The sequence below is a fragment of the Eschrichtius robustus genome, chromosome X (assembly GCF_028021215.1).
Source record: "Eschrichtius robustus isolate mEscRob2 chromosome X, mEscRob2.pri, whole genome shotgun sequence".
In the NCBI taxonomy this organism is placed as follows: Eukaryota; Metazoa; Chordata; class Mammalia; order Artiodactyla; family Eschrichtiidae; genus Eschrichtius; species Eschrichtius robustus.
The window spans coordinates 33,909,430-33,927,364 of NC_090845.1; the positions used below are offsets into that span (position 1 = coordinate 33,909,430).

Here is a 17,935-nt window from a genome sequence, read left to right on the forward strand (position 1 = left end):
AAACATAAGTGTGGGAATTAAAGCTCAGGAGGGGAAAAACTAGCCGACAATCAGTCTGGTTGGTTATCTAGGTCTACCAGAGTTTTCTAAGAAGGGGAATTTCTTGGGTGGGGCAGCCTGGCTCTTCATGTATTGTGGAGATGAAGTGTGTTTATTCTAAATGGTTGTTTTTGAAGTGGATGCCTCAACAATCAAAAGTTTAATGTGAGGCACTTACACTGTAATCAGGAAAGCTCATTGTCAAGCCCTTAAACTACGTGTTAATATACACCTCCCTTTTAGAGTATAGGGTTCATTGTTATTCAAAGATGGATATTTTGATTATCCCCCCCATTTTCATATGAAATGTGATTGTCTTTCCAAAAAGCATAGTTAACGTACTTCTACGAAATCAGGAACAGGGGTCCTGCACATTTGCTGTTGGCTGGTGTTCAGAAGCTTCAGTGTCCTTAGCTCTGAAGCTGCCACAGAAGTGTCTACTCTATAAATTTCTTGGCACACAAACTCCTGGGTAGTGCCTGATTTAGTTGCTCACTTGAAACCAATACAAATTTGTTCTTTTCTTAATCATGAGCAAGATATGGTTTAGCAGAATTCATGGCCTTTTCTTAAAAATAACCAGTCACAGTCTTTTGTTTTGCCTTACTGATTTTAAGGTACTGGGTTATATGTATCTTCTGACATTTAAACAAGTGCAGTAAGGACTTTGCATATACAGATAAATAAATGCATTAATAAGAGTATGATAAATTATAATTTCTCCCTTATTCATTGATATATGTTAGCCATTCCATTCTAACTTTAGAGGTGAAGAACATAGTCTTAATTCCAAATGTAGTGAACATTTTGCTGGTGGAGAAATAATGTGCAGACCTGTTGTTTAAAACTGAGAACATACAGCTCTTAATTATATCAACTCTTTTTCTATATACAGTAGAATTTTATCAACTTGTTATGGATTAAAAAACATTTTGATGCATAATAAAACTAGTTATGCTTACCTCATTAAAGTAATAGGGCATTGACAGTAACTTAAATTGAAATTACCTATTTTTGAAAGCATTCAGTATAATAAAAAGGAAATGAGGACTAATGAAAGCTGATTCTAATGATTATTTACTCAGTGCATAATTTGGTATTTGTGTAGGGTATACTTGGCAACTTTGGGTCTGTTTCCAGTATTTTAAAAAGTATTATTATCATGCCTCTTCCAGAGACTTTACTATTAATTTTGAAAGGGTAGGAACCTGCATCACATGAAGGAAACCAGCAGAGAATGAATCAGACCCAGAGGCATGTGGAGCATTAATGCATTCAGGTTGGCAAGGCCACCTTAGTAACTATAGTGTGAATTAATATCTGCTCTTAATGTGCTTTTCTGGGATATTTAGATATTTAAAATAAGGATGTAGACATATATTTAAAATGATATTTAAATATTTAAAATACATATGGAAAGTGAGTCAAGAACCTCTAAGGGACACTACCAGATAGCTAGAAGCAACTTTTGAGTTATTCAGTGCTCCCCTTACGGATTAAGAGGAGCAGTATTTAGGACGTGTTTGTCTTCTGGAGACTCCATTCTTAGCACAAACCTGCTGCCCATGGACAATGAACCACCTAGAGTTTTAGCATTATGGCTGCTGAAAGGCAGGTAATTGGAAATCTCAAGAGGATTTCAGTAATCATCTAATAGATGTAACTGAAGGTAGTGTTGAAATATTGCCCTAAACATTATTTGTCGTGTTTTGGGGGTCTGGGTTATGCATGACAGCATGTATTTATCCACCTTTCTTAGTGGTGTGTGTGTAGGTATAATAGGCAGTAAGGGGGGGAGTAAACTTCATAAGGAGCCATGCTTTGTCCTGATATAATCATCTGTTCCTTATTGCTTGACCTAGTTTTATGGAAGGCTATGTGTAATGGCACCTTCATTCTCTGAAGAATGTTATTTTCATGGTAAATCTGTTAAACCAAATCGCAGGATTGTAGCACAGTCTCAATTATAAAGTAGAATGCTTCCTTATATTTTACTAACACATAGGATAGCAGTGTATTATAATAAACTGTAAACAGAAAAATATTCATAATTATGATTTGCTTGTCATGCACTTGTGGCAAAATGGCAGTGTTTAAAATTTGTATGGAGATTGCAAAAGCCCAAAACTTCCAAGATAATATTTACCATCTCATCTCAGATTATTAAAATCATACTGCTTTTAACACCAGGTTGCAGACTAAAGAAGTTAACCATAGAGGATGTGATTTCTCTCTTTTCCTCCTTTTTCTTCTCCACTCCCCCACTCCCCTCGCCATTCTCTTTGGAGTCAGTGGTGGGTGGAGGGCCTCTGCCCTGCTGAGAGATTTTTCATTTTGGAGGAAGTTCCAGTGTCTTGCCCTTTGTCTCCCCCTTAGTGATTGTGAGCACTTGCCTGGTTGCTGGTCTTCCCAGAGCTTCTGGAAGTTGGATGCAATTGGCAGAGTCCTCTCCACCTCTCCTTCCTCATACCCTGTCTACCCAGTTCCTCAACTATTTATAAATGTGAATTGATTAATCAGGAAACTAACGGGATTATAATATTTGATTGCAACATTTACTTTATGCATAGAATATCAGGCATTTAAATAACAAAAAGGAATGTATGCTCATTATAACAATTCACAATGCAAAAGTTTAAAAATACCATTAATCGTTAACTTCTCCACCTTTCAGTTTTACACAGTCACATCATACATTAAAAATGTGGTATCTTTTCATATGTTACCTTAGTTATACAAATGTATGCAACACTATGTATGTGTGTATATATGCAGAAATATATATATATGGATTACTTTTAAGGTAATGTAATATTATACATATTAATTGTGGGTTTTTTCCCCTGCATATGCCACACAATATAATGGAGTGGGAAGGCAGTCTGGGGCTTGTGGGCCAGCTCCATCATTTTTTTTTTTTTAATTTATTTATTTTATTTTTGGCTGCGTTGGGTCTTCGTTGCTGAGCGCGGGCTGTGTCTAGTTGCGATGAGCAGGGGCTACTCTTTGTTGCGGTGCACAGGCTTCTCATTGCGGTGGCTTCTCTTGTTGCGGAGCATGGGCTCTAGGTGCGCGGGCTTCAGTAGTTGTGGCACGTGGACTCAGTAGTTGTGGTGCACGGGCTTAGTTGCTCCGCGCAGCTCCATCATTTTTGACACACGGCTTCTGAGTTGGCTTCCTGCTGTTGTCATTCCTAGGCTAATGGAATAGAATGCAGAGAATGTAGGACAAAAATTTTTAAGGAGATGAACCAGAACAAGCACTCATTACCTTTGCTAATCTGTCACTGACCCAAGCTAGTCCCATGGGCACGGGTAGGTGCAGGTGTGGGTACATGCGTGGCTATGTGTTCTGCTGACACTTGGGAAGGGGATTCTGTTTCTATAAAGAAGAGCATGGCCTCTGGGTGATAGCAGACTCTACTGCAAGTAGTAACAGCTCTTTCTCCTTTTCAGTACTTTGAATATTTTATTAAATTTAAAATTTTTAATGTTTTATAAACCCTTCTCGGTGTTCCTAATTGCATTTCATACAGTCAGGCCCTTTAGGCAATTGCATATTTGACCTTCTTCACCAGAAGTTCCACAAGACCCACAAGGCTCTGACACTGGTGCCCAGTCTGTACCGTCAGGCTTGGTAGTTGTTTTACCAGGGTCTGTGTGGAAGAGGGTGGCATGAATGCATGTCGGCCCCAACTTTCCTGAATTTTCTTTTTGCTGCTCAGATATGTTCCTCCTTTTGTGTTTGTATTAAATCCTTGGATTTGTTTTTAAACATATCCTAACTTCTAGGTTTGTCCATTCTGCATTTCAAATTCCTCCAAACAAATATACTGGTATAATTGTATACTGATCTATTATTAATAAAAAGAGGTTTGTTCAGATACTTCATTGTATGGCACTTGGGGTTTTTCTCTACTGACAGCTAAAGGTTGCTTCTTGCAGTCTTTGTCGATTATAATCTTCGTTTGGTGATAGTGTGGGGAGATATTTGTGCTAACATTCCCAATTCTTAACTGCCAGCATTGATTCCACATTTGCAAGGAAACTTCCAGTCTCTTCTAAATTTGTACTCAGAGGAAGTGATAATTCCACGGTGATAACTTTCAACTCCCCCAGCAGTATCAATTTGAGGACATTTGGTTTACAAGTTGCTTTTTGGATTGTTTGGCTTGTTCTGAAAAAAAATTTTTTTTTTCTTGAAACAATACATATCAAACTATGTAAAACTAATTTGCATGTTTTAACAAAGTAAAAGTAAACCTTCTCGTGTTTACCACTCTGGTCAGAAAATAGAACATCAGTGACAGCCTCAGAGATCTCTTGTGTATGTATCCTTCCAGGTCATGACCTGGTTTAAATTCTGTAGTCGTTAGTTTTCTATAACTGTTGCCTTCTATAATTTTGGGCATTTCATGTTAGATAGGTTGATCTTCAAACTCATGCTTTTTATGGTTACAGAGGGTGTTATTAGAAAGAAAAATTCATTTACTTCCCTCAAGTTAAAAAGAAAGGCAGAATGTGATACAACTATAATTGAAATATTTTTTCTGTTTACAAATTTCTATTCGACTTAAAGCTAATGATATTACTTTCACTCCTCATTTAATTACTTTTATTAAATGTATTGAACTGTTTCAGAATTTCTGCAGACTGCTTAAAATTCATCATTTAAATGCTTGGATTTTATTTAAAGATGAATGTCGTTATAGTGAATCTTAGAGGATGTTGTCATGCCCTTACTTTCGAAGGAAAAGTATTGTCTACTTGCATTCAGTTGGTTCCCACTTGATAAAACCATAAATTTAAATACCGTACTGTATCACCTTGGTGGTCATTAGGTATTCAAATAATAGTTATTGCAGAAGATGAGTGATATGTGATATATACAGAGAGTTCATACTAATAAATAAATGCTGGGCATGAGGAAAATTGACTAAGAAGTGCATTTCACATTTATAGCCAATAGAATTCCAATAAGAGCCTCAAGATTCTGTGCTCTCCAAAGGGCCTCATAGATTTAGGCGACATGAAGTCCTTGACTGGTCACTCAGTCTTTCCTTACTTAAACAGGGCTGCTTAAATGAGGTATTGACCTATGTGTCTCTCCTCTGTCGTAAAGTACACCAAGAGTTTTAGGTTAGCAGTTTGTAGAGCTTGCTATACCAGGTGATCATCTCACCTGTTAGAGTTTTCTGATTCAGAAATCAAGATCAAAGTACGTTGGGAATTCCCTGGCGGTCCAGTGGTTAGGACTCTGAGCTTCCAATGCCAGGGGCCCAGGTTCGATCCCTGGTTGGGGAACTAAGATCCCGCAAGCTGTGCGGCCAAAAGAAAAAAGAAAAAAAAAAAAAGATCAAAATGGGAAGACATGGGACTGCACATCCTAGTGCCCCTTCAAAGCAGGATTTGCTGCTCAACTATGTGAAATGAGGTCAGCCGACGGCCTCCATTTGTCAGGAGGATCTGTCTTATCTACAGGATCTGTCTTATCTACTTGGTACCACTTGGCCTGAGGTTACACCCCACCAGGCAAGCCGGCATCCACTAACTGATCGAGGCAGGTTTAGAGAGCCAGGCATTTCAGCCTAAAGCTAGAAACTCTGAAGGGCAATCCAGAGCTGCCTGCCCAGTTGGCCAAAGCCTCATCAGGCCTGCAAAGCTGTTCTACATCATCCTGTTCTCCACACCCTGCAGCCCTGCCCCTTCTTCCTACTCTCTTCTCCAGCCTCCTTCCTTCCCCTTCCTTATACAGATGTTGATCCTAATAAACCTCTTAAACCCCAGACTGTTTTCTTCCAGTAAACCCAACCTATGGTAATTAGAGATTGGGTATTATGCTTCTGGGGTCCTGATGATGGCTATGAAGTGGTCTTTTCTTTTAGTTCAGGTGGGTCTTGATTGCAGATGTCAATCACTCCATCCATCCGTCCATCTGCCCATGTATGCAGTCAAAACTCCCAAGTATTTTTTATGTGCTCTGTGCTGGTCTTTGCCTTTAAGGAGCTTTAGCTAGATGAAAGAGATAAGCTATTTATGTGTTAGGTGACTATGAAAACACAAAGACCAGAAGTAGAGAGATCAATAGATAAGCTCTCCCAGATTGATGCTGTGAAGAGGTACAGAACTATAGTGGTTGTAGTTACAATGAAAAGAAAGCAAATGGAAAAGAGTGATTTTGATTGAATAAATATAGAGACATGGTGACTGATGGCACTGTTGGACTTCAACAAACCTTTGAAAGAGAATTAAAAAGTAGCATATATGAATGTAAATTAGGTGCTCCGCCTTCACAAATCAATCTTTATAGCTGGCTGTACTTTGTTTTGTGTAATTGAATTTTTAAAAACTTTTATTTGTAAATGAAATGTCCTTTATCCTACTAATCTCCCACATATAGCCCTTGTAGTCATTAGTAAAACTCTAAACCTTATCAGTCAATTTATTGAAATGGCCATGCAAGTTTATTATGTTTTATACTCTCTTTGATGCTTTTCGTTCCTCCCACTCTCGTACTTTATTGTTCTCTTGACAACTGTTTACCTCAGTGTTATGATATTTTAAGGGTTTTATTTTCTAATTTTCAAATCCAGCAGCAGATATTTGCCCTGTGATCTTAATAACATATTCCCTGTGACTGTGTGAGTCAGTCTCCAACTGCGTTTTGTAGCCGTCACATGGGTGTTTGTAGATACTGGAATTTGATCTTTTCCAGGGTCTTTCTGGACATAGTGTTTACCTATTACTACTAGATAAGTCTATGTAAAGAAGTATCAATGACAAGAAGTTGGATTCATTTCTTCCATGCTAAGATGAAAAAGGTGGTTCAAGGTTCTACTTTAGGGTTTGACATGACAGCTGTATTTCATGTGCTCTGAATGATCTTTATCTGTCTTGCATGAACTAATGGGATGCTACTGTGGTCTATTTTAGACTATATTCAAGTTGAAGAGCAGTGGTTTCATACTTTTCAGTCTATTTTAGACTATATTCAAGTTGAAGAGCAGTGGTTTCATACTTTTCAAGGACTGCACATTTAAACCATTTCCTGGACCCTCTACATGAGAGTACTTATATTTTACTCCATTTATTGAGAAAACATATTACCAAAAGTTACTCTAAATTCAGGAACATTTTAAAGTAAAGTTTCTTTTTATTGACTATTAGAGCACATACTGAAATCTGTTAGTTGATTTTTTAAAACAGATGTGAGAGTCTGCAGCCTAAAAATCGCAAACCATTTCCATAGATTATGGAAACCTGTTAATAGTTTTAGTGTTCCAAGTCTGTTAATGATATCGAAGAGATACCTTTGGATGAATTTTATTTACCTTTTTGGAAGGGAATAAAACAGTGAAATTCAAATAAAATTTCTCTGTTTTCCTATTACTGGGCTTACATCCAATGGGAGTATTCTGATAGAGATCATCTAACTTTGGAATATTAAATGAGAGAAGAGTGTTTTATGCTGTACTTAGTACATTGTAGTTCCTGGTTAGTTTACTTTTCCCCTTCCCTCTGGACCACTTTTCTATTGCCAGGAGTCCTCAGCTGATACCACCCTCTGCAACCATATTCCCTTTGAAAGCAATGCCAGGCTATTTCCTGGTTTCTCAAACCCTTGTGATCATTTCATCATATCCTAGTTTATCACTAATAAGTGTTCCCTTGCCTAGGTGTTAATATTTAACTTCCAAGCTACTAATTTATAATCAACAAATATTCTTCTGGATTGCATTCCTCTAACCAATGAGAATACATATTTCATGGTGGAAACTTAGGCCTTTGGCCAGATGGTTGGGAAAATGATTTTTCACAAGGAATTCTATTAGAGGAAGTTCCATCATGACACAGAGATGGCCTCCAATTCTGACCAATTCCAGACGTTTCAAATCACAAATATCCCTTCTTTCCTTTTAGATTCATTAAAAAATATTTATATATATATATATATATATATATATATATATATATATATATATTTTATATTTATCTCTTAGAAGATTTCATGGAGCTTCAGTGTTTCATTTCTAGAGTGATATGGGATGACAAGCATAAGAGTCTCTTATCTTCACTACTGCTTGGGACAGAATTAGACATGTGTAATTAGAGTATTAATTATTCACCAGCTAATGACTGGAGAGATGAATGATGAGACTTTCCACACCTTATTTAATGAATTAATGTGGTCACCATGCCATTCGGTATCAAAATTGTGATTTGTAAAAATATAATTTGCATCTTATTGGTTATTCTCTGATGTAGACATAAACATTCTTATTTGACTTACTTTTCTTTCTCTAATTTAGCATTTCTTTTTTGTTGGTTTTACCTTTGTTAGCCTGTAGTGGCTTCCTTCCTAGAATCCAGTAGTGTGGAGGATAATCAAATAGGACTAAGGCATTAATGGCTGTTTGGGTATGGAGAAAGGTATATAGTGTGTGATGTGTGTGTATGTGTGTGTGCATATGTGTATACATGTGCACATGCACTATGTGTGTATACATTAGATTAAGGGAGACAGATGTATTAGGCCAATTTTATGAAGTTGCCAGTATCATAGGTGAAAACTTATGAACAGTGGCGACTTCATTTCAGTCAATGGGGTGTTTAAAGATATTTTTATGATGCCTACAGATTTAGTAAAGATCAAATGATGCCAGTGACACTATAGGAATATCTTGTTCTTAAACTTGTAGCATTCAGAGGCATCCTTTCTGTGGTAATAGAAAATAAAGGTAAGTACAAAATAGCATCATGAGAATATTGAAATGAAAGTAAATGAGAGTTCCTTTATGATCCTGAAACTTGAATCAGTTTTGATTCATTCCAAAAAAATAAATCAATCAAAACTCTGGAACTTTATGACTATACTGCCATATACTTATTCTCTTATCTTCTCTTAAATGATTCTTAAAAACACTTGCACAAAACAATATAAAATTGTATAGTTGGGCTAATAGCATATAGAGATATTTTGTAAATAACATTACAAAGCAGGGCAATAGAAATGAACCTATATCGGAGTAAGGAAATGACACTGTATAGTAAATTGAATCCACAGAAAGAAAAGATGAGAACCAGAAATGGTAATGAAATGTAATATAAAAAACTATATAAATAGATTTTTCCTTTCTTCTCTTAACATCTTTAGAAGACATAAGGTTATATAAAATAACAATTATAACACTAGATTGTTGGGTTTGTAACACATAAAGATGTAATTCTGTGTGACAGTAAAGAAAAGGAATGGAGCTATATTGGAGCAACATTTCATAACATAGTAGAATTGAGTTAGTATAAATCTGGAGTAGATGCTAAGTTGAGATGCATATTGTAATCCTGAGAGCAACCAATAAGAAAATAACTTGAAAATGCAGTTAAAAATCATTGAGGAATCAACATGGTATACTAGAAAGAATCCACTTAATATAGAAGAAGGCAATAAAGAAGAGACAAGAGAAAAAAATATGAAGCATACAGAAGACAAATAAAGTAGCAGATATAAATCCAAAAATATCAATAATAACCCTACATGTGAATGGATTAAACAAGCTAATCAAAAGACAGAAATTGTCAGGCTTGATTTAAAAAAAAAAAACTACAACTATATGCTGTTTACAGAACACACACTTTAGAGTCAAAGATATGATTAGGTTGAAATTAAAAGGATGGAAAATGTTATACCATGCAGTTACCAACCATTAGAGAAATGGAATGGTTATACTAATATTATTAAAAATAGACTTTAAAACAAAAAGTGTTGCTAAAGAAAAAGATGGATATTTTATAATGATAATTATAAATTGTCAATCCATCAGGACCATATAACAATTATAAACATAAGCACCTAACAAATGATCCCCAAAGTGTATGAAGCAAGACCTGACATATATGAAAGGAGAAATAAATAATTCAGAGATAATTGTTGGAGACTTCAATACTCCAATGTCGATAATGGAGAGAACATCTAGACAAAAAATCTACAAGGATATTAAAGACTTGAAAAACACTACCAGCCAAGCGGTCTTAATAGACATCTATAGAGCATACGACCTAATAGCAGCAGAAAACACATTTTATGTCAAGTGCATATGAAACATTCTCTAGGATAGATTATATGCTAGGCTATAAAACAAGTCTCAATATTTTTAAACACAATTGAAATCATACAAAATATGGACTCCAACACAACGAAATGAAATTAAAAATCCACAGCAGAAGGAGATTTGGGAATTTCACAAATGTGTGGAAATTAAACTACATACTCCTAAATAACCAGTGGGTCAAAGACTAAATCATAAGGTAAGTTAGGAAGTATCTTGAGATAAGGGAAAATGGAAACATACAATATCAAAATTTATGGGATGCAGCTAAAGCAGTGCTTAGAGGGAAAATTATAGATTTAAATGCCTATATTAAACATGATGAAATATTTCATATCAATAGCCTAACCTTCCACCTTACAAAACTGGGAGAAACTAGAAAAAGAGGAGCAAATTAAATTCAAATAAAGTAGAAAGAAGGGAATAATCTGTATGCCAACAAATTAGATGATTTAGATGAAACTGACAATTTCCTAGAAAGATACAAACTATCAATACTGACTGAAGAAGAAAGAGAAAATCTGAGCATTCTTATTATTCTTGTTAAAAAGTTGAATAATTATTTAAAAATCTTCCCACAAAGAAAAGTCCAGTCCCAGATGGTTTCATTGCAGAATTCTACTAAACATTTAAAAAATCGAGACTGATTCTTCACAAACTCTGTCTTGCACTATGCTTTTCAGTTTTGAGACCTGCCTCAGTGGTTGTCAACTTTTAGAGCCACTGACCTATTTGCTTGGAGGAGCCCTTCCAGAAGGCTTTGCACAACCCAAACACATAGTATATACTTTATATACATTGGGTGAAAGGTTGATGAGGATGAGATGTTCACATGGTCTCAACATTTCGTCCACAGATTACTTATTACTTACTTTTAATTGCAAGTAATAATTCTAAATTAATTATTTAATGTCCAGGATAGGCAAATCCATAGAGACAAAGTAGATTACTGACTTCTAGGGTCTAAGGGGAGAGGGAAATGGGGAGTGAATGCCAATGTATATGGGTTTTATTTACAGGTGATGAAAGTATTTTAAAATTAGGTAGGAATAATATACAATTCTGTAAATATATTAAAAACTATATTATACATCTTAAAAATAATGGATTTTATGATATGTAAGTTATATTTTTAAAAATACTGCTATAAAAAATGACATCTGATGGACACCACCATATCAAATGACCATACTCAGCATCACAAATAATGAGGAACAGTAACCTACTGTGCTTTCTGATGCAGTTAAATGGGAACTGTGCCATAACACATGAGGTTTTCTTGCCAGAAATGTTTAAACCTTATCCAATCATGAAAGGACAATCAGAGCAATTCAGACAACTTGACTCTTAAAAATGTCAATGCCATGAAGCATCAAACAAGGCTGGGGAACTGTCCTGGAATAAAGGAGACTAAATTCAATGGGTGATCCCAATTTGGACCCTGGCATTATTGGGACTCTTGAATAAGGACTATAAATTAGATAATATTCTTGTACTAATGTTAAATTTGATGGTAGTGATGATAGAATTGTGATTATATGGAAGAATGTTCTTGTTCTTAGGGGATATATGCCAAATATTTAGGGGTAAATTTGTGTACGCACACCTTTTAAGAAAATTAATTGCAAATAAAAGAAGAAAGAGAGAAATAAACAAATGTGGCAAAATGGTAATTGATAAGGGATACATATGTGTTTATTTGTCGTTCACTTCTTCTGTAAGTTAGGAAAAACTTAAAGTACATAGTTGGAGGCAGAGGAAAGAAACCATTAATGAGAAATATTGAGTGAGCCTGAAATAACAGAGGAAAAAATAAATCGTGTACTCCATATATGACTTTCCATACATTATGGTATTTACTGCTTGATTTATCATACAAAAATATCAGTAGTTTGTACATAAAAATTCTATCTAAAAGAGTGGCCAGAGTTTTTCTTATTGCATTTTGCATTGTTCCTTAGGGTACAGCAGTACCTTTCGTTTCTATATACACAACTTCACGATTTCCACCTCTAGAAGAATTTTCATGTGTCTAACGGGAGAATTTGTTTACGTTGACTTTGTAAATGCTGGTTATGGTTTACTTAGAAGAGCATCTGAAGTCAAATGCTTCTTCCTGAGAACCCAGGAGAATATTTATAGCTTCCAAAAAGGCTTTTATTTAAACCAGTTTTAAATAGGAACTTTATGTAATTTAACATTATTAGAAGAATAGCTAGAAGTATTACAGTATATGCTGTTTAATGAGATAATTAATAAAAGATGCTAGTGAAAAACATTTGTGTTTACATTCATCATCATCTGTATGATTTTATGCAGACTTCCTAACTTTGAGCATCTGTGCAAGACAGATCTGGAAGCTAACCATTCCTATGCAGTGGCTTATATCAGAGCTTTGTGTCAGGCAGATTGAATTTGAACTTGGACCCTCTCTTTTCTAATTGTGTGACTTTAAATAATTATTGACTTTTTCTGGACCTTGCTATTGTAACCAAAGGCTGAGAAAATTACTAATACATATCCTCTAGGACTGTTGAGAGGATTTATGTAAATGAAATAATGCATGTTAGATGCTCAACACAGTAGCCGCCACATTTCCACCATGTTCATCAACATCTGCATCATATCGACTCTGTTGTTACCAGGAATGTCCATCCCAATTTTGGTCCAGTGGAACCATTCTAAATCGCTCATGCCTGAAAACTTCTATTTAAATCCCAGAATGGAATTGAAACCCATAATGTCAGAGTGCTTTTCATTTCACTGTTACTGTAATATTGAGTATTTTTAGAGTAAATCCTTTACCACCAATGGTTCCTGTCTGTATGGATTGGCATAGAGAACCCATAAATAATACCATTATTCTCTGATAAGATACCATAAAGTACTCTATTTTCCCAGAAATATTTTTGTTAAAATGTAGTGTATTAGCATTACCAACTGCCAGCCCCTTGAATTTTTAATAATTATGATATCAATGTATAAAGTGTCCATATTCCCATACTGTATAACTTGTACAATTTCTGTATCATGTGCTCCATAGAAGAATGTGGTCAAATGAATTTTGTACATTTTGGTTAGTCTTTAAGGAGCATCTGAAATCACATCTTACCATCTCTGACAAACTAGTTTTATAAGAGAAAAAAAATTGGTATATTTATTCCCATTTCATTCTCAGAGTGAAATTTTATTTCAACCTTATTTTCCTTAGTTTTGTACCATTTTATAAATGTTTCAAGTGATAGTGCTCCTTTTTTTTTTTTTTTAATTTAAACTCATTGATTGATTGATTGATTGATTGCTGGCTGTGTTGGGTCCTCGTTTCTGTGCGAGGGCTTTCTCCAGTTGCGGCGAGCGGGGGCCACTCTTCATCGCGGTGCGCGGGCCTCTCTCCATCGTGGCCTCTCGTGTTGCGGAGCACGGGCTCCAGACGCGCAGGCTCAGCAGTTGTGGCCCACGGGCCCAGCCGCCCCGCGGCATGGGGGATCCTCCCAGACCAGGGCTCGAACCCGTGTCCCCTGCATTGGCAGGCAGACTCTCAACCACTGCGCCACCAGGGAAGCCCGATAGTGCTTCTTTTGTTTGTTCATTTGGTAGTGGTCTTGGGTAGGGTTGTCCACAAGCTAACTTTTAGGTGAGGACTCGTGGGTATGTGAGAAAAAAACAAGTAAGGAAGTAAGCGAAGCAGAACAGGGAATCAGTCATCCCAGATAAATATGAAATTTAAGTCCCAACCTCAGCTTGGTCCCCAGGATTCTCTGGAGATGAAGTTACCATTGCACAGTTTTTGTCCTATTTGAAGTAAAGTTGCTGGGCTGTCAAACTCCCACACCATACAGGCATGGACTGCAGGATTACTCTAGGGACCATAAACTCTTAGGGCAGTTGGGACTTTCAGCAGCTCCAGTAGCCCAGCAGTAATTCTCTGAAGAAGGTAGCAGTTACCCCACCATGCCCACCCAGAGGATGGGAGCCCAACACAAAGGATTACATCCTGGGGGATAAGGACTTAAGGGCCGAGCACCCACAGCATTTGCTAGAGTCACCTTTTTTTCTTTCCTTTTTTTTTTCTCCTCCTGTAATCACTGTTAAAACAAAATGACATTTTTGGTTCTAAGATAGCAATGATGATGGTGTCTACAGATAAACTATATTATTTAATCTGAAAAATATCATTAAACATAGTTGGTCAGTTAATGGACTTTTGATTGGCTGCTACGTTTAGCATAAATGCATAATATGTAGAAGTAATGATTCACGCTATCAAGGAATTTAAAATTTCATTTTAAGAGGGAAATCACGTGGAAAAAAATTACATATAAAAGTACAACTTAATCCTGAACAGGGCAGTCTAATGCTTGTGTTTAGGATGAGGCAGGGGAATGACTAGGGTTGGTTAAACAAGACAATGTTGAATCTGTATATTTTGCATAATATTTTAATACCCACTAAATGATAAAGATAAAAACAATGCATTCCTTATGGGAAAATATCATATGCAGAGCTGAGGTGAAAATCTATTCATTTACATATAACATGTTAATTTTAATGTCCCTTGATAACTCATTATATTTCAGCTACAGATTTTTATTAGTCTCATCCCATTCTATACTTTACTTGCATTAACTTGGATTATAACATGGGATTTTGTCATTTCACCTTGGCCAGTAACCGTAAGCTAGATAGAAGAGTGAGTATGATAGATGATTCAAGAGTAGAATTATCTTGATATGCTATAATGCAGAACTGAAACCAATAAGGCGGTATTACAGTGGTATAGATATAAAGTATAGTATTTATATTAAAAAATCAATTGCACAAGGACAGAGTTGTCACATAAATTAGACAGGTAAAAATAATAAGACTATTTCACAATGCTTTCATAAAATAGAGTATGCAGATTGTGGAAGATAATAGTACTCTTTACTGGTTGAATAACTTTTAAAGTATTACTTTCAGTTCTCAGACACATTTAAAGAAGGACAAACACAAAACAAAAGATCATCTAAAGAAGTTAGATGGTATGTGAAATATTTAGAGACCTTGCAGTTGAAAGAACCCTTGAACGTTCTAAATGTTTGCAGTATGGAAAAGAGAGTTTAGAGACGATATAGTGAACTGTCTTTAAATATTTGAAGGAATGTAATGGGGACTGTAGATTGTAGATTTTGTTCTGTGTTGCTCTGAAATAGGATTTATGAGGTTACAGTTCTCCAGATACGAAATGGGTTGTCACTGAGTCATGTGTCATCCTGGTGGTATCTCCCTAGTAGTAACATCTGAGGCTAGATAACATTTGTCACGGATTTTATAGAAGAAGGTGAGTAAATTAACTCTGAAGCTCCTTCAACTCTAAAATTTCCTGAATCTGTTTGTGAACCTGCATAAGTACAAGCTGTGTTCTAGAGCACACTAGACAGAGAAATTTACCGTCTCTGTTAAAAGCTTTAAAAGTAAATATTCTTGAACCATTAAAATAGATACAGTAGGTGGTTAAGAAAAACAAAGTAGATGGAAAGAAAAATCATGAATAATTCATGTCTCGATCATTCTAGGCATCCAGGATACTTAAAAAAATCTTTCATTGTATTTACTGCATCTGAAAATTTTATTTTATTGAAATGCAGTATTTTCACTTTTTGGTTTGTACTTCCAGTTACCGCAACAGCAGAAAACTGCATTCTTACTCTCTATTTATATATGGCAATTCATCTTGATGAGCAAAAAATTATTTTAAAGAATGGTAAGTTATACATGACTATTGTTTTGAACTCTCGCTGTATATGTTCTTGTTATCCAAGGCTGACATCTAGAAATAGAGTGATTTTAAGATTAACAGATGTTTATTAACCTCCTGCCAGTACCGGGGGCTGTGTTTAGCATTGAAGGTAGATTATGGCAGTGTCTCTTAATTGCAAAAGTTGACAGTCTAGTGAAAGATACATAAACAAATTAATACAAAGATTGAATTAAGAGCTCTGTATATGAGCCAAATGATTTCTTGGGAATGTGGGGGGGGGTGCAGAGGTTAATGCTGATGTTGGAGGTTTGGATGTCTTTATAGAAGAGATGACATTTGTGTAGAGTTTGACAAATGATCTTGAATAGGACAATTTGGACAAAAAGGCAATATAGCAAAGGCATGGGGGTGTGATGGGAGACATAAGGCAGATAGTGTGGGTATGGGACCACACCACTGCACCCTCTATTCTGTAATAGTGGGGACCTTCTGTGGCTTTTGAGGACATTGATCAGTGTATTAGAAAGGAAGCAATTGTTGAGATGTGAGGCGAATTCAAGTGGATGGAGAGTGATCAGTAGACCAGCTAGGAGTTGCTCCAGGAGAAATGGTGAGAGAAGCTAAGAACAACAGAAGAGAAGCTGCAGAATAGGGAGAAATTTGAAATGTAAGACACAGAGAAGGATGCTTACTGAAGTAAATTTCAGAGGGAGAGAACAGTGGAGAGTGGGAAAAAATTCTCTGTGTAGGTTGTCAAGGCCTTAAGTTTCAGTGCTAAATTGCAGGTCTTTCCTGGGTTTTTAAGTTTTCTCATCTTCTCCACTTGCTTGAAATGTTTACCACTCCTATGAAACCTTTTCAATCCTGTTCTGCCTCAGTCTCAGGGGATGAACTTTTCTCTAACTTTTCAGAAGAACTGAAGACCACCAGGCAGGAACACGATGATTTTCCACATACCAAACATGCCTTTGAACCCATCATCTCTCCCATCACAAAGCCAAGGAAAGAAGACTCTCTCCTCCTTAGGCTGTTCCTTTATCTGAATCTCATTATCCAGAGACCTTGCTTAATCAACTAACCGTGCTTACTCTTGCCGTTCAACTTCTGCTTCCCTCTCTTAGCTACTTTGGGTGAGTGTGCAGGTTGACAATAGGGAGGAAACAGGAGACTATCCCTTCGTTGGATAGGCTCATTCCCAAAGAGGAGAAAGAGTGAATTCAGGTCATGCTTGCCTAATTTACCAATCCAATAAACCACTCTATTTCCCAGAAAGAGGGAGGAAAATAGCAAAGGAAGCTAGGATTAAACTGTTGTCACGGCACTACTGAACACTGAACAGCAGTTTACACTGTTGACCTGCCCCCCTCCCCTCATCAAACCTCTAGGCTTCCACATACCATACTTCCCTTGCTCACTTCTCACCTCTCTGATTGTTCCTTCTCAGCACGTATATATTACAAATTTTACACACATTCTCAGAATTGAAAAGACTTTTCTGATGAAACCTGATGTTATATTTTTATATTCTTTTAGTATAGTGGATGGGTGGGGGGGATTTCAGATAACACAGTGTAATAGAAAGAGCACAGTATGAAAAGTCACAGAACCTGGGTGGAAATTCTGTTTTGTGTTCTAAACTCACCATTTTGCCATATGCTTTTATCTTTAGTTCTCAGATCCTTAAATATCTGTTATTAAACAAAATGTGCATGATGGGGGAGTAGCGCGATATTAACGATATCTGTTTATCTATAAAACAGGCTTTTGTGAAGACTCATAGGCTATAAATAACTGGAAAGTATTATTATCACTTCATCATTATTGCTATTATAACTTATTATTATTGCTTTACCACTCTTTTATATTTTTCATAATATCTCTCCCACCCCAAAATAATGAGGAATTACTGTACAAAATACTGCTATCTCTTTAGAATGAAAAAAATGAAGTCTTTGTGTTTGTATGATAATTGTTTAAAGTAATACATCCATTTGGGTAAATATTACTATAGAAAGATATGATTCTTAAATATTCTAAAATATTTTTAGAAA

The 17,935-nt window shown here is 36.0% G+C and overlaps 1 protein-coding gene across 1 annotated transcript in view; it reads left to right on the top strand.

Moving 5' to 3' along the window:
• CFAP47 (cilia and flagella associated protein 47) overlaps window positions 1-17,935 on the top strand; it is a 460,447-nt gene that overhangs the window by 112,801 nt on the left and 329,711 nt on the right. The window contains 2 exon segments of the mRNA XM_068532596.1: window positions 15,772-15,887; window positions 16,763-16,814. Of these exon segments, the coding sequence (XP_068388697.1) occupies window positions 15,772-15,887; window positions 16,763-16,814 (168 nt within the window).